The sequence below is a fragment of the Athene noctua genome, chromosome 2 (assembly GCF_965140245.1).
Source record: "Athene noctua chromosome 2, bAthNoc1.hap1.1, whole genome shotgun sequence".
In the NCBI taxonomy this organism is placed as follows: domain Eukaryota; kingdom Metazoa; phylum Chordata; class Aves; order Strigiformes; family Strigidae; genus Athene; species Athene noctua.
Window position 1 is genome coordinate 94,336,892 of NC_134038.1, and position 13,527 is coordinate 94,350,418.

At 38.9% G+C, this 13,527-nt stretch overlaps 1 protein-coding gene across 6 annotated transcripts in view; it reads left to right on the forward strand.

Annotated features, from left to right (window-relative positions):
* Nucleotides 1–13,527, forward strand: part of FARS2 (phenylalanyl-tRNA synthetase 2, mitochondrial) — a 258,093-nt gene that overhangs the window by 72,074 nt on the left and 172,492 nt on the right. For all 6 annotated transcript variants that reach the window (XM_074899631.1, XM_074899626.1, XM_074899629.1 and 3 more), the window contains one exon: nt 6,552–6,683. In XM_074899631.1, the coding sequence (XP_074755732.1) occupies nt 6,552–6,683 (132 nt within the window). The remainder of the gene's footprint in view (nt 1–6,551; nt 6,684–13,527) is intronic.

Sequence of the window (13,527 nt, forward strand, 5' to 3'; positions counted from 1 at the left end):
CTTAAATTTGGTCAGAGTTCCATCCCAGTGTCTTTTAAGGTCAGAGTAACTTGCTACTGATTGACCTTTCAGCTGTAATCTGTATTTTGTATGTTATTGTTCTTTAATACTATTATATCCACACCTTACAATATTATTGAGAACAGGCCACACACTCTTCTCTTGGTTTCCCTAAATACTGGCATGCACAGCACCGTGCTGAATCATCAGGCTTTTTGAGAAGAGGTTTTGGTATGCAGTGTGTCAGGGGAACATAGTGGGCATAAATACAGGTAGGGACGTGTGCCAGACCCAACTACTGGCACTTGTCTGGCAGGAGCTGTGTTTTAGAGTGAATGCAGTGTACCTGTCAGTGTGGGTCCTGTGAGGACAGCTCCAGCACAAAGCCGTGTGGGATCCACTCTGCTTTGTACTTGTGGGCATCCTGTGTTCCTGGAGGGACAGAGCGTGGCTATGACATTGCACCTGGGTCTGCATCAGGGCTGAGTGCTGCTGGGGAGCATGTGGGGCAATGAGCACATCTTGCACCAGCAGTGTGGAGCTTGGCAGGAGAAAGGGTACGTATGCACATGTGCTGTTCTGCTGCATACATGCTCAGAGTGCTGTGAGTGTTTTCATAGTGCAAATAAATTAAACCTAGCAGCTGAGGGGAGATGGTGTTTGCTAAGTTTGCACCAAGCTGAAAAATAATTGTTGTTTAGTATTTAGAGTGGGATGAGGAAGGGTAAAGAATGTCCGTGTATATGAATGAAATATTCTCTCCTTGGAAATACCTGCTTTCGGTTTCAGGAGTGGACTTTATAAATGGCCCAAGTTAAAATTGCTACATTAATGTTGTTTCCTGGCAAGAAGGCTTTTCTTTTGAACTGATTCATTTTTCTGTTGAGGAAATACTGGATAGTATTAGAATGCACAGGGTATGCTGGCTACTTTCAGAACTCTTTTAACATGCCCACTGAATTTAGAGCCTTAGTTCCAAGAGTGGATTGATAACGGTAGCAAGTCCTAGATCTGACTGCTTGGATATTTGTCTGAAATTCTCAAGATGAATTTACAGCAAGCAAAACTTGAACCAGTTTTTGTTCTATCTCACCTGGACAAAAAATTTTTAAGTTTCTGAGTTCTGTTTTTCTTGTGGTTGTATTTTACTTAATAGAGGCCTTTTGAAACATACAAAATTAGGATCAAAGCAAGTAATAGTAAGAATGATATTTTGTGATCAACCTCAGATGATGAGGATGTTGTTTAAAGTGAGCAATTTCTAGGAGTTATTAGTGATATCTGAGACTGCAGTGACATCCTTCTCTAACTGTTGACAGATGATGCACTTTAAGCATCAGTGTTGGCTGTTACTAGTTCTTCTACAGTCCACACAGTAACTAGGAAAACATTTTAAAAATATTCTTAAATGATTGGAATCCTACAGACTGAAAGTAGGTGTTGGCTTCTTACAGTAGGGATTTTCTATTTCTATGCCCCTGATATTTTACCTGAAATACAAAGACAAGATATAGATAGTGATATAATTATCATTCTCTGTTTTTCCCCTGCTCTCCCCCCCCCCCTTCATGGACATGTGAAGTTCTCTCCCCTTCACCTTCTTGATCTTCTTGTAAGCTGTCGATACAAAATGTAAAGTAATATTCAAAGAAGCAAACTTCATGCTATGCACTAGACATGTGAGATGGGTGCAATGCAAGTGACCTCGGGCACACATAATTAAATTTGGTTTTGACAGCTGCCATCTTTTAATTTTCATTTTATTCTCTGCTTTACACAATATTTTTGATTACTTTTGTGTCTCAACTCCCTTTTTAACTTGAAATTTAAATGTATTTTATTGTACTTACTGCTCTTGGAAATTGTATTTTTTCTTCTTGTGAATATTCCATAAGGCCTCACGTTCTGTTAAAAGGAAAAATTTCATTCCTTTTTCACTTGACATCAGTTATATTCTTTACAGCCTGTGCTGTCAGCAGAATATTGAAGTGACATTGCACATCTCTTCTAGCAGGATAGCATGATCATAGCTGCAGGAAGCTACTGAATAGTGCTGTGCCGTGTCCGATTTTGCATTCTGAAAGTCATGGACTTTCAGTTTCTTTCATGAGATTTTGCTGTCAAAAAGCTATCTCAAATATTATGCTTAAGAGATCACCTTTCTTAGTTTTCCTCTATTGCCTGCAGATAAGGGGCACACTTAAAATCTGGTAATTTAACTTATACCTCTATCTCCACATGCAGATCTGTCAGTGTAGGAAGTCTGGTTCTGTTTCGTTTTAGTTACCTTGTAGTGAGATTTTCCAAGGTTAGCTGTCTTAGGTTTCCTCATAAAGTTAGTCAGTCTTTCCCTACTCCAGTTTTTTCTCTAACATTTCTGTAGTTTGCCAAAAACTTTCTGGACCCCGAGAGATTCAGAAGTAATCTTACTATAGCAAATATAAAAGAATGACTGTGCTGGTTCTGTGATTTGTGGCTTTCCATTAAATGGACCAAAATTCACTGCTGTCCCATATTTATCTACCCAGCTCCTAAGCACCAGGAAGAGAAGGCGGGAGGGTGAGTAATGCCGTGCTTTGACTGATGGTTCTGCCGCTGCTGGTTCTCACTGAACAGCCACCAGATGTCTTTTAAATCAAACATGTTGTTGTGCTCTTTCTTCTTCTTAACTCTGTTGTACTGATACCTCCTCCAAGTGCATGGAGATCTGTGAGTGTAAGGAGTTTAAAAAAAAAAATAAAAAAAATCATTTATTAAGGACATAAGAATCTGGCTATTATCTTCTGAAAAATGCGAGCTAACATAGATTTATGGGCAGCTAGCTCCTGTCTGCTGCAAGTGAGATGAATTAGCTGAAGCAGTGAGGTGCAGAGTACTTGCAAATCAATATATCCCTCAAGTGACCACAGCTCGATACCTCCTGTGTTCCTCAGCACCATCACTGCACCCCTTTCCTTTTTATCCCATAGACTCCTCCAAAAGTAATCCTCACAACAACAAAGAGAATTTCTGGTCAGTGAAGACCATCTGCTCTCTGGCTTTGTTGCTTCTGTGCTGTAGCATAGCAATAGGCTGCTTTAATGTGTTGGGGATCTTTTTTCTTTCTTTTTTAGTGCCTTTGGTCAAGCCTTTTTCATTATGAGACTCAGGTTAGCACTTACAGATACTTGTTTAGCTTAATATCTGATAACACTGTTACTTTTGAGTGCAAGCTATGACCAGTTCCTTACCTGGTTTCAGTACTCAGAAATAGCAAGAACTATTCACTTTATTCTTACTCACTGGAGATGTGACATGTAAGTTACTGTATTGGGTTTGCATGACAAGGTTTTGGTAGGGGGAGGGCTGCAGGGGTGGCTTCTGTAAGAAGCTGCTAGAAGCTTCCTCTATGTCCAACAGAGCCAATGCCAGCCGGCTCCAAGATGGACTCGCAGATGGCCAAGGCTGAGCCCATGGGGTGGTAGTGCCTCTGGAATAACATATTTAAGAATGGGGAAAAAACTGTGCAAGGGCGATTGCAGCTGGAGAGAGGAGTGAGAAAATGTGAGAGAAGACTCTCTGCAGACCCCAAGGCCAGGGAAGAGGGAAGGGGAGGAGGTGCTCCAGGCACCAGAGCAGATTCCCCTGCAGCCCGTGGTGCAGCCCATGGTGGGGCAGGCTGTGCCCCTGCACCCCATGGAGGTTCATGGGGGAGCAGAGATCCACCTGCAGCCTGTGGGGGACCCCACGCCAGAGCAGGTGGATGCCCGAAGGAGGCTGTGACCCCGTGGGAACCCCACGCTGGAGCAGGCTCCTGGCAGCACCTGTGGCCCCGTGGAGAGAGGAACCCACACTGGAGCAGGTTTTCTGGCAGGACTTGTGACCCTGTAGGGGACCCACGCTGGAGCAGTCTGGTCCTGAAGGACTGCGCCCCGTGGAAGAGACCCACAATGGAGCAGTTCGTGAAGGACTGCAGCCTGTGGGAAGGACTCGTGTTAGAGAAGTTTGCAGAGGCCTGTCTCCCATGGGTGGGACCCCACGCTTGAGCAGGAGAAGAATATGAGTCCTCCTCCTCCTGAGGAGGAAGGAGCAGCGGCAACAACGGGTGATGGACTGTCCACAACCCCCTTTTCCTGCTCCTCTGTGTTGCTGGGTTGAGGAGGCGGAGAAGATTTGGAGTAAAGTTGAGCCCAGGAAGAAGGGAGGAGTGGGGGAGAAGGTGTTTTTAAGATTTGGTTTCATTTCTCATTACCCTCCTCTGATTTGACTGGTAATTTATAAGCTGATTGAGTCTGTTTTGCCTGTGATAGTAATTGCTGAGTGATCTCTCTGTCCTTATCTCGACTAGTGAGCCTTTTGTCGAATTTTCACTCCCCTGTCCAGCAGAGGGGGAGAGATAGAGCAGCTTTGGTAGGCACCTGCTGTCCAGCCAGGGTCAACCCACCGCAGTAAACTACAGAGGTATTCCCAGTTGTCCTAGCTACTGTATGAATTAAATTATTGTGGTATATGGGATTGTCTATTGATTTAGAGAATACAATGAAGGTGACAGTTGTTTCTTCGTTGTAAACTTGTTTTATTCAGATTTTTGTTTGCTTATTTGCGTTTAAAAGAAATATCTCTTAAGTACTAAGATGCATTAAAATTTAAAATTAAACATAGCTTTAAATTTATTTTTTTACCTTAAAAAATTTATTTTAATTAAGAACAAAAAGCAGAGAAATCCTTTTTTCCCCAAAGCTTTATTTTGAAGTAATCAGAGGATTAAAAATAAACCATTATCAGAATGTTGTTACTGAATACAAAACTACTTTAATATTCAGTGTAATTCTTGCTGCAGTTGCAAATTTTGCAAGCTAAATGAAGTTATTTTATATGTGCATGGCTTTACGGTCATTGCAGTTGTACAGCCCTAGGTTTAAAAATGTGTTTGTACCAAGATCAGGAAATTTAAAAAATGTTTTCCACATACCATACACAGGATTTTTTTTAATCTATATAACTTTTTTATTTTTTTGCAGACAAAAAAGCAATAAAAATAATGATTGCTGTAAGTCACAGTACAGTTATGAATGGCATAATTGCTAATACTTCCAGTTTTGTGTGTAAAATTATCAAAATGCTTTTTTATCATTCATATAACATCCTGAGTTTGATTTTTAAGAGAGAAAAAAATTGTCTAGAAAGTCTAGAAAAATCTAGAAGTACCAATGCGTGCGTTTGGAAACCTGCCTCTCCATTTGAAAGTTCATAGTTCCCTGTAACTATTAGGTATTTTGTGTTTTGGCTATGTATGTATGCTTTTGTTATAACTTTTTGTTTTACTTTCTGTAGTCACATTTAACATTTAAGAAGTAAGCAAAGAAAAGCTAATCCTCAAGGGTACAGAAAATGTTTTGTTTTGAAAAACTCCCAGAATAAACCATGCAATTTCATGTTTTAAGTTCCTTTTTTTGAAATAAACCCAGAAAAGCCTGAAAAACAAACCAGGAGTGTTAACAGTTACTGTCACCCAAGCAACCTTTGCTGTGCCCCTTATTTTCAAAACTGGACCTACCTGGTTGTTAATGATCCTAATGTTGATTATCATTTGACTTAAAGGGAAAGACAGGCTTGGGTTAAGGCATTAGCTCACAGAACTTGCAGTTCAATTACCTTTTGAGTTTTTATGGTTCATGTTTCTGAGATTTTTTTTCCTGATACCTAATGGATAGAAAAAATTCTTTAGTGAAACAAAGCTTGTGTAAATCTTTACAGGAACTGAAACTCATCAAATATAATGAGGGCCTTGACAACACCTCTGCTTTTGGCAGCACTGTAGACCTTGCCCTCTTCTGGCTCCGCTGCTCTGAGATGCCAGGGGTTTCTTCACTCTGTGTGGTGGTACTTGCAGAGATGCTGAGTGAGGGAGGAGGGGGATTTACAAAGTGTGCCTTTCTCTCACACTCCATATCCACACAAAGTTAAACTCTTGTCTACTGAGTCCACAATACTCTGTATGTGTTGGTATATAGCGTACCATAATAATGTACAATTCTGTGTATATATATTTCTATTTGTGTGTAGTAATGTCTATTTTTAACTTTCATATTTATACATATACAGAAATAATAGCTTTGTATTTTAAATAGCTTCTGATGAAAACAAGTACTTGCCTAGATGATCCATAAAATACTATGTAAAAATTGAAGACTTAACTTTTCCTGTGAAGAGCAGATAGTCTTCCTGATGCAAAGAATAACAAAATTACTGGCTTTTCCATGATCTTGGCTCATTTTTGGTCCATGCCAGGTGGTTGCTAGAGTTTGACAAATGATTGATTTGGTTTCAAAGGGTGCTTGAATTGCACAAAGCGTTTTTCATATTAGAAAAGACGTGGTCATTTTTTTTCCACAAGTTTTAAGATTTATCGCCTTGCACAAGTGTTGTAAATTAGTTTGTTTGCTATTTATTTTCTCTGGATTGCTGTAATTGGTGTCATTAGTTGAAGGGCAGATTTTACAGATGGTTGGAGGGATGGCCTTTTAAGCATACATGCTTCATATTTATTTATTTTTTAAACGCTGCTACAGGACTGCAAGTCAGATGGGTAGACTGCTACTTCCCGTTTACTCACCCTTCCTTTGAGATGGAGATCAACTTCCAGGGAGAATGGATGGAGGTCCTGGGCTGTGGGGTCATGGAGCAACAGCTAGTTAACTCAGGTACTGAAACTCCTTTACTTCATTGACATCTCTGTTAGCAAACACTTCCAGGGCAATCAGCTTCACAGTCTGAAATGCCCCCTTCTCCGCTGGTGAGTGCAGACATTTCTGCTTATGGCAGCTGCCTCAAGTAGTCCTGAGGTGGAATGCAGCCCTTCCATGCTGTGATTTGTGTGTAGCAATTGGGTGAGCGATCTGGAGCCTGCAAACAGAAAGCTTGCCTTTTATTCTGTGCAGTAAGAAGACAGACAGATGCCAGCTTTCAGAGAAACTGAAAAACTAGAGTGTGCAGGGGTTTTTTCTCTTCTAAGAAAAGTCAAGTGCATTCATAGTTAGGATTTAAACATATCATAAGCAAAAAGGATCCCTAATATTTGGAATATTCTGTATCTCTAAAGTATAGAAAGAGGAATGTGAGATCTTTCGTACTGCTATTTGATTACTGGGTAAATGGTAGGTTGCCTTTTCCTTTTGTTTTGTTTCTTTTCTCAGGTTGGTTATTTATGAGGTTGTAAACTGCTAAGAGCAACATCATTTATTTTAATTGAAATTACTGTAGAGAAATGTCACCTTGACAGTTTTGCTTTCTAAAACTTAAACGTAAGTACAAAAGAAGAGGGGAAATTGGTGGGTTTTTTCTCATTATTTTCATATAGAGAATTTTACATGCTTGTTTTTTCATAAGCTGAGAATAGGCAATTCTTTGTAAGCACAGGGCAGACGGCATGGTGTCACACCTCTGTGTCAGACATTGTTTTCCAGTACTGTTTACTATGTTATTGGGTATGGGAACCTTTTGGAATGTGATCTGTTTAATTCTTGTGTGCTTTCAGATAGCCAAGTTGTTATACTCAGCTGGGGGGTTTTTTGCAGTTGGTTTCCTAAGCTGCTGTTTTATTTTCATGTGCTCTAAATTCTTTCTGTTGAAGTTCAAGTACAAAAACTATGAATAGCTCAATTTTGGCCCCGGTTACTTCGCACAGCTTGTTTTCCTCAAAGTTTGCATGTATTCTAATGTGATCATTTTTGTTTTAAAAATATATCCTCTTCCAGAGTTTCGCCCCAATGGGTTAAAAGTTTATGCTAACATTCTTTCTCAGGCTATTATGTTCATGGTGTCATAAATACAATCCAGTTTGTGATCAGCCTCAGAAGTGAAAGGCTACTGTATAATATTATTTCCATCATATGTAACACACCAGTGGCCAGACTTTCTTCTTGAAAAGCTTTTATGTTGCTCAATTCTTATGTTTAGGTTCCTTTAATGTGTCTGAGAAGACATAAACTGTGGCCTCAGAACAGTTACTGTACGCTCTTCTCTGTGTGTATGTGAATGAATGTACATGAAACACCGATGGTTTCTACAGCAAGGTTTTAGATTTACTCTGCCTCAACTCTTTTTCACCTTTCTGAATTATGGTCTTCAAAATTATATTCCTTCTGTACCAAAACTCCCCTAATTATTCATTGTAATTCTAATCTTGCAAGAACTCATGAATTTAGTAACTCAAGTCTAGCTTTTGAATGACTTTTAGACTTGTATTATTAAAACAAGCAAACAAAAAAAGAGTTTCTTTCACTTTATTAGCAAGGTATTTTTAGAGGGTGCAAACTCAGTTGTGGAGGTGCCAATCATTTTTCACTTCACTTAGAGAGAAGTGCACTTTATGTAGCCACAGTTTTTCTGTTCCCTCCAGTAGCTCTGTGAAAAGGCTTGGCTACAAATCCTGAGTCTCATGTATCTTAATGTGATTTTATTGAAGCATTGGAATCTGTTTACCACAAGTGAGGAAAAAGTGTGGCTAACAATTTATCTTATTTGGCTTAAAGTAACAATAAGGACAAGGTAGTTCACATTTTCAGTCAAGCATGAGTCTTCCCTGCTTACTGCTGCTCTGAGTTGAGTATTCTCTTCTTTAATCCTCTTTCACAACTATTCAAACCCCCAGTAGGTTCCTGGCATGCCAGCTTGCATCTATTTATGGTGAAGCCAAGTTTGCTATTACTAACCCATAGATTTTTAACTTTTTGACTGTGTTATGGCAGCAACTGCTTTTGTCCAAAACTGAAAATGTACAAGTCCAGAAGGAGATTCTCTGTGGAGAAGGATGAAGGTGAAAATTTTCTTTCTTAGCCCCTTTATCTTTTTTTTTTTTTTTTGCTAGCAGAACTCAACTGCCTTCCAAAGTCATCCCACATTTGAACAGTGGTAGTTTTTTAATAGTTTATATCCTTAATGCCTCCAGTATCCACAATCAGTGGATATTTCTTCTTACTCTGATCTCATGCCCCTAAATTTCTTTGAAACAGCAAAGTTTGTTTTAAACCAGTGCAGACCAGCAAGGAATAGGATCTTCATCAAACTTGGGAAGCGGGCCTGTGAGTTCCCAGTAGTTTTGTCCTTGTGCCTTTTGTTCCACATACAGCCTGTTTGTCTTTATAGGAGGCAGTGAAGATTTCCAGGCATAAGAAGTTCAGATGAGCTACTCGGAAAAACACTAGGTTGTGGGTTTGGGGTTTTTCTTGTTCATGGGTTTTTGGGGTTTTTGAGTGTTTTTGTTTTTTTTTTTTTTTTTGTGTGTGTGTAATCCCTACCATTTGTTCACTGATAACGAAATCCTTTAACTACAGGTAAGTATCCCACTGCCCAACATGAAAGCTTCTAACCTCAGAGCACTGATTCACACCACAGTCCTACACCCTCTGATGAGGGAGTAAATGCAGGTGCTTAAACCTATATGTTCTGTCTCTTCTTTGGTAGATGTCTAGAATAGGCACTGCAAATTGCCCATTCCTGTTTCAAGCTTTTCAAGGGGTCTACCAGAAAACAACTTAGTAGAACTGAATGAAAAGGAGAAATGTTACTCATTTTTTGGCTGGCTAAGTTGGTGCTGAAGAAATATTTCACTCTTGGTGTGCCAGTTCACCAGGCAGATGTAGAAAGCTCTTTTCATGGTGTACTGCACAGCTTGCTGATTAAAACCTGGAGAAGAAACTGATGAGTTTTCAGAAATTGTTGGGGTTTTTTTTGTATGGTCTGTAACATTTCTAGTATCTTGTAGTTTGGGGGTTTTGTTTTATGGGTAATTTTTGCTTGATATTGACTATTAAAATATGTGTTTCTGAAATGTAATGTTTATTGGCAGGCATTCCTTTTCCTTCTGTAAGACAGTATTTTCCTAAGGGAAAGGAGGAGAACTTTTGCCTTCAAAATCCTCAAGTCCTTTTGTTTTGTGTGTTATTGGTTGAATATGAAAGACTGGTTTGTGACACAGTCAGAAACAGGCACTCAAAGCAGAAGTTGCATATGCCTGATTATCTGTGGTGGTTATTATTTAAACGGTCGGGATGCTTCAGCACACTTCTTTTCATTTTTGTTTTGTTGAAAATATATATAGTAATATATGAACATATACAAAACACAACAAAAATGCAGAAGAACTGAAGAAGTCTTGTGGAGAGATAAAAAGACAAGGTCCATGCCCTGAAGAGGCTAAGACATTAGCCCGAAGTAGCTTTTTCTTTATGTAGGCAGAAGTTTCTAGTGGACTGGCAGGTCTTACAATAACAACTCCCTGCCCAAAATAACCTCACTGTAGTTCCTTGGAGGTTGACCTCCTTATGCATCAAATTTTGATGGCATTGACAGATAATATTAAGATTATTTTTTTTTAGTCTTGAGTAAAGAATTCTGTTGTAGCTTAATACCTCATGCAATCAGCATTAAATTTGTTGTTATATTCTGAAAGGTAATATTGTGTTGAATTTTTATGATGCCTTCTTATGTTTTGGAAGGAACCTTTCTTTGATTTCAACCACTTTTAAATAGAATGTGATACAGATATTTAGTAGATGTAAATAGAAATGTGTTGATTAGAGGGAAAAATTGTCAAATATGTTGAAATGTATCGATAGTACTCTTCATCACCTGTTTTCTTACTCTGCTCTTTTTTCCTTTTGAGGTCTGTGAAGAATCTTTGTGGCCCTCTTTTTATTTTCCTGCATGCTTCTTAACAAACTAGATTTCTAGTTTCTGACATAGATTTCCACAGCACAGGTGTGATAAAGAACCGAGATATGAGAGGCAACAGAACAAAATAGTGCTTTTTGTCGCAACTTTAATTCTTCAACTTTCATAGAGCTTCATCTCACCCTTGGAATATCCCATTCTTAAAATGTAAACCAGAGCAGGATTTTCCCAGGGAGGGACAACCAGCCTCATTCTTAGTCATTCACCTGGTAGTGGGGTTGATCCAGTCTTTTGAACCATTCAGATTTTCTGTGTTAACAGCAAGGAAGTTTTCTGTTGTCTTGGTGAGTGGATGAGCAAGTAAAATTTTATAAAGGCTCTAAGTACCATTTCCCTTAAAGTCAGTCCGGCTATGAGTGTTTTTTTAAGAATTGTTTGCATTCAGGAAAGTCTCCTACTACTAACAAAATGGAGAATATGGTGTTATTTACTGTTTTCTAATGGTGATAGTTGCTATTTTTGAAATAAAAATATATACCCTGTGATAGTGTTTTTATATAACAGTTGAAAAAACATGCATTATTGCAAAGATGCACTGAATTGTAAGGAATGATGTTACATGTTCCCCTAAGGCCAATAGTGCTAAACTAGAGCAATTATTTGGTATAATGTGAACACAGAAGATCACTATTATAATCACTATTCATTAAGAATTATAAAATCTAACACTGTACTGTTTAACTTTCCATTTTTGGGTGTTTTGTTTTTAATCTTAAACTGTACCAGAGCACATAACTTTTAATAGGAATGTTATGAATTTTGATATAAAGAAAAGTTCATTCTGGTTAACACTGAGAAAAACATAGAAACTTGACAGTATAATAGCACATACTCTGTTTTAGGTTCAGGATGAGGATACAAGGAAATTTTATAATTCAGTAGAACTGATATCAATTAACAGCACATAAGATATTTCTATCTGTGCTTCAGGAGTTTGTTATCCAAGTTTTGCAAAGCTGGTGTTCATTGGTAGGTGCTGAAGTTCCCAGGTCTGTATGGAGTTACATGATTCAAACCTTTGAATACAGGATGTTGCTTACTCAGAGGTTGCGATCACATAGTGTTGCTTAGTACCTGTGAAATTGGAAGCAGTTAGGGTGTGATCCTTTGCTGATGGAAATCAATGGCAATGTTCTCGGTGGTCAGTGTTGCAGAATAGGTTAGCTGGGGACAGAAGGAAGAAAATAGGACTAAAGTTGACCCCAAACCCAAGAGACTATAAACCCCATTAATCTGAAAACAAAACAAAAAAAACCCACACAAACAATCCCCCTCCCCAAAAAACCCCGAACTCCACAAACAAAAGAAAACAAAAAAGCTACAAAAGGGAATTCCATATTTGTTCTGAACTCCTGCAGTATGCAAGAAAATAACCTAAGGGTGGCACACAAAATCAAACCAAAGTCTGGGACATCTGTGTATGCCTGTATCATGATGGCATCCCAAGCAGGTGCTTAAAGATAAGCACAACAGGCATGGTTATGCTGATCCTCCCTGATACATTCCTGCAGCTGTCCGTTTCCTGAGCTGAAAATGTTTTCAGTAGCCATTGTGGAATTCTATTCCATTCATTTGTTGAAATGTTTTCTGCGTCCCGGTAAACCTTTACTGTCTGCAGTGTCTTGTAGCAAGAAACTGCTTAACTTGCATGAGTAATCACTTCCTTTTTGTTTTGATCAACAAGTTAGAGTTACAGTTAGAGGTACTCTTCCATGCCATAAGAGACACTGAGTAGCAGTTTTCTTTTTCCTTGTTTAAACTACTCAGGATTTGTTTAGATCTCAGCTGTAACTCTCATCAGTGACTTCTTTCTAGACCAAAGGGTCCTGGTCAGACATTCACTCCCTGTGTGGGAGCTGATCCATATGTTCTGATAGTTATGATCACTCATGCCTGCATCTTCTCCACGTTATTACTGTAGGAGGTCAGTGTGTAATGTTCAAGCTGTGGGCATACAGTGATTCTGTACACTGGCATAAAGACTTTGCCTTCTCATTTCCTTCTCTGATAAGTCTTAATATTCATTTTGCTGTGTTGACCTTTAATGAGCCTTGAGTTGAAAAATGAAGAGATATTTTGGTACGATGACTGCCAGAGATGATTGCTTTTTATCACTGGCTGGTGGTTTGAAACATCCTGGCACACAGCCAGCCATTCTGCTCTCGGTGGGAGCTCAGGTTGAGGTCTCATTTCCTAAGATTGTGAATCATGAAGGCAGCTGTATTTAGGCTACCAGTGAGAGGAGTTGATAAGACTCTTTCTGTATGTGGATTTCTCTGCCTTCCACAGCAGAAGGCAACACTGATACTTGCAGTCTTAAGAAACCCCTTTTAATTTTTGCTTGTCTAATTTTTGCTTGTCAACTTGAATGTAGTAGGGAATGGTATAGGGGTTTGGAAGAGGAAATGTCAGCTTTCCAGCATGAATAGTAGGAGATTGTCATGGCTTAGCAAGGAAATGTGCAGACACTAGGCTTTTGGTAAGGCTATTGAGGGAACTTCTTGTCAACAGCTTGCATACAATTACAGTTTTAAAAGTTGCTGGGGAGTCTTGGTCTTTCATTTTTTTGTAATATTCTGAATTTAAAGCAAGGATAGTTTTCCTAGTACTGTATTTCTTGTTAATTTTGTGTGTACTGCTAATGAAGAAAAAATTGCTAACCTTGTCTTCATGAATTTTGTTGAACATAACAAAAGGAGTTTGTCATAAGATCTGTAAATCATAGCTTTTGTTTTAAAAGGTGGCACCTTGTTTTTCATGAGTCTACTCCTTGGTGAAACCTGATTCTTAAAGTGTAAGTCTTTGCCACTTGGA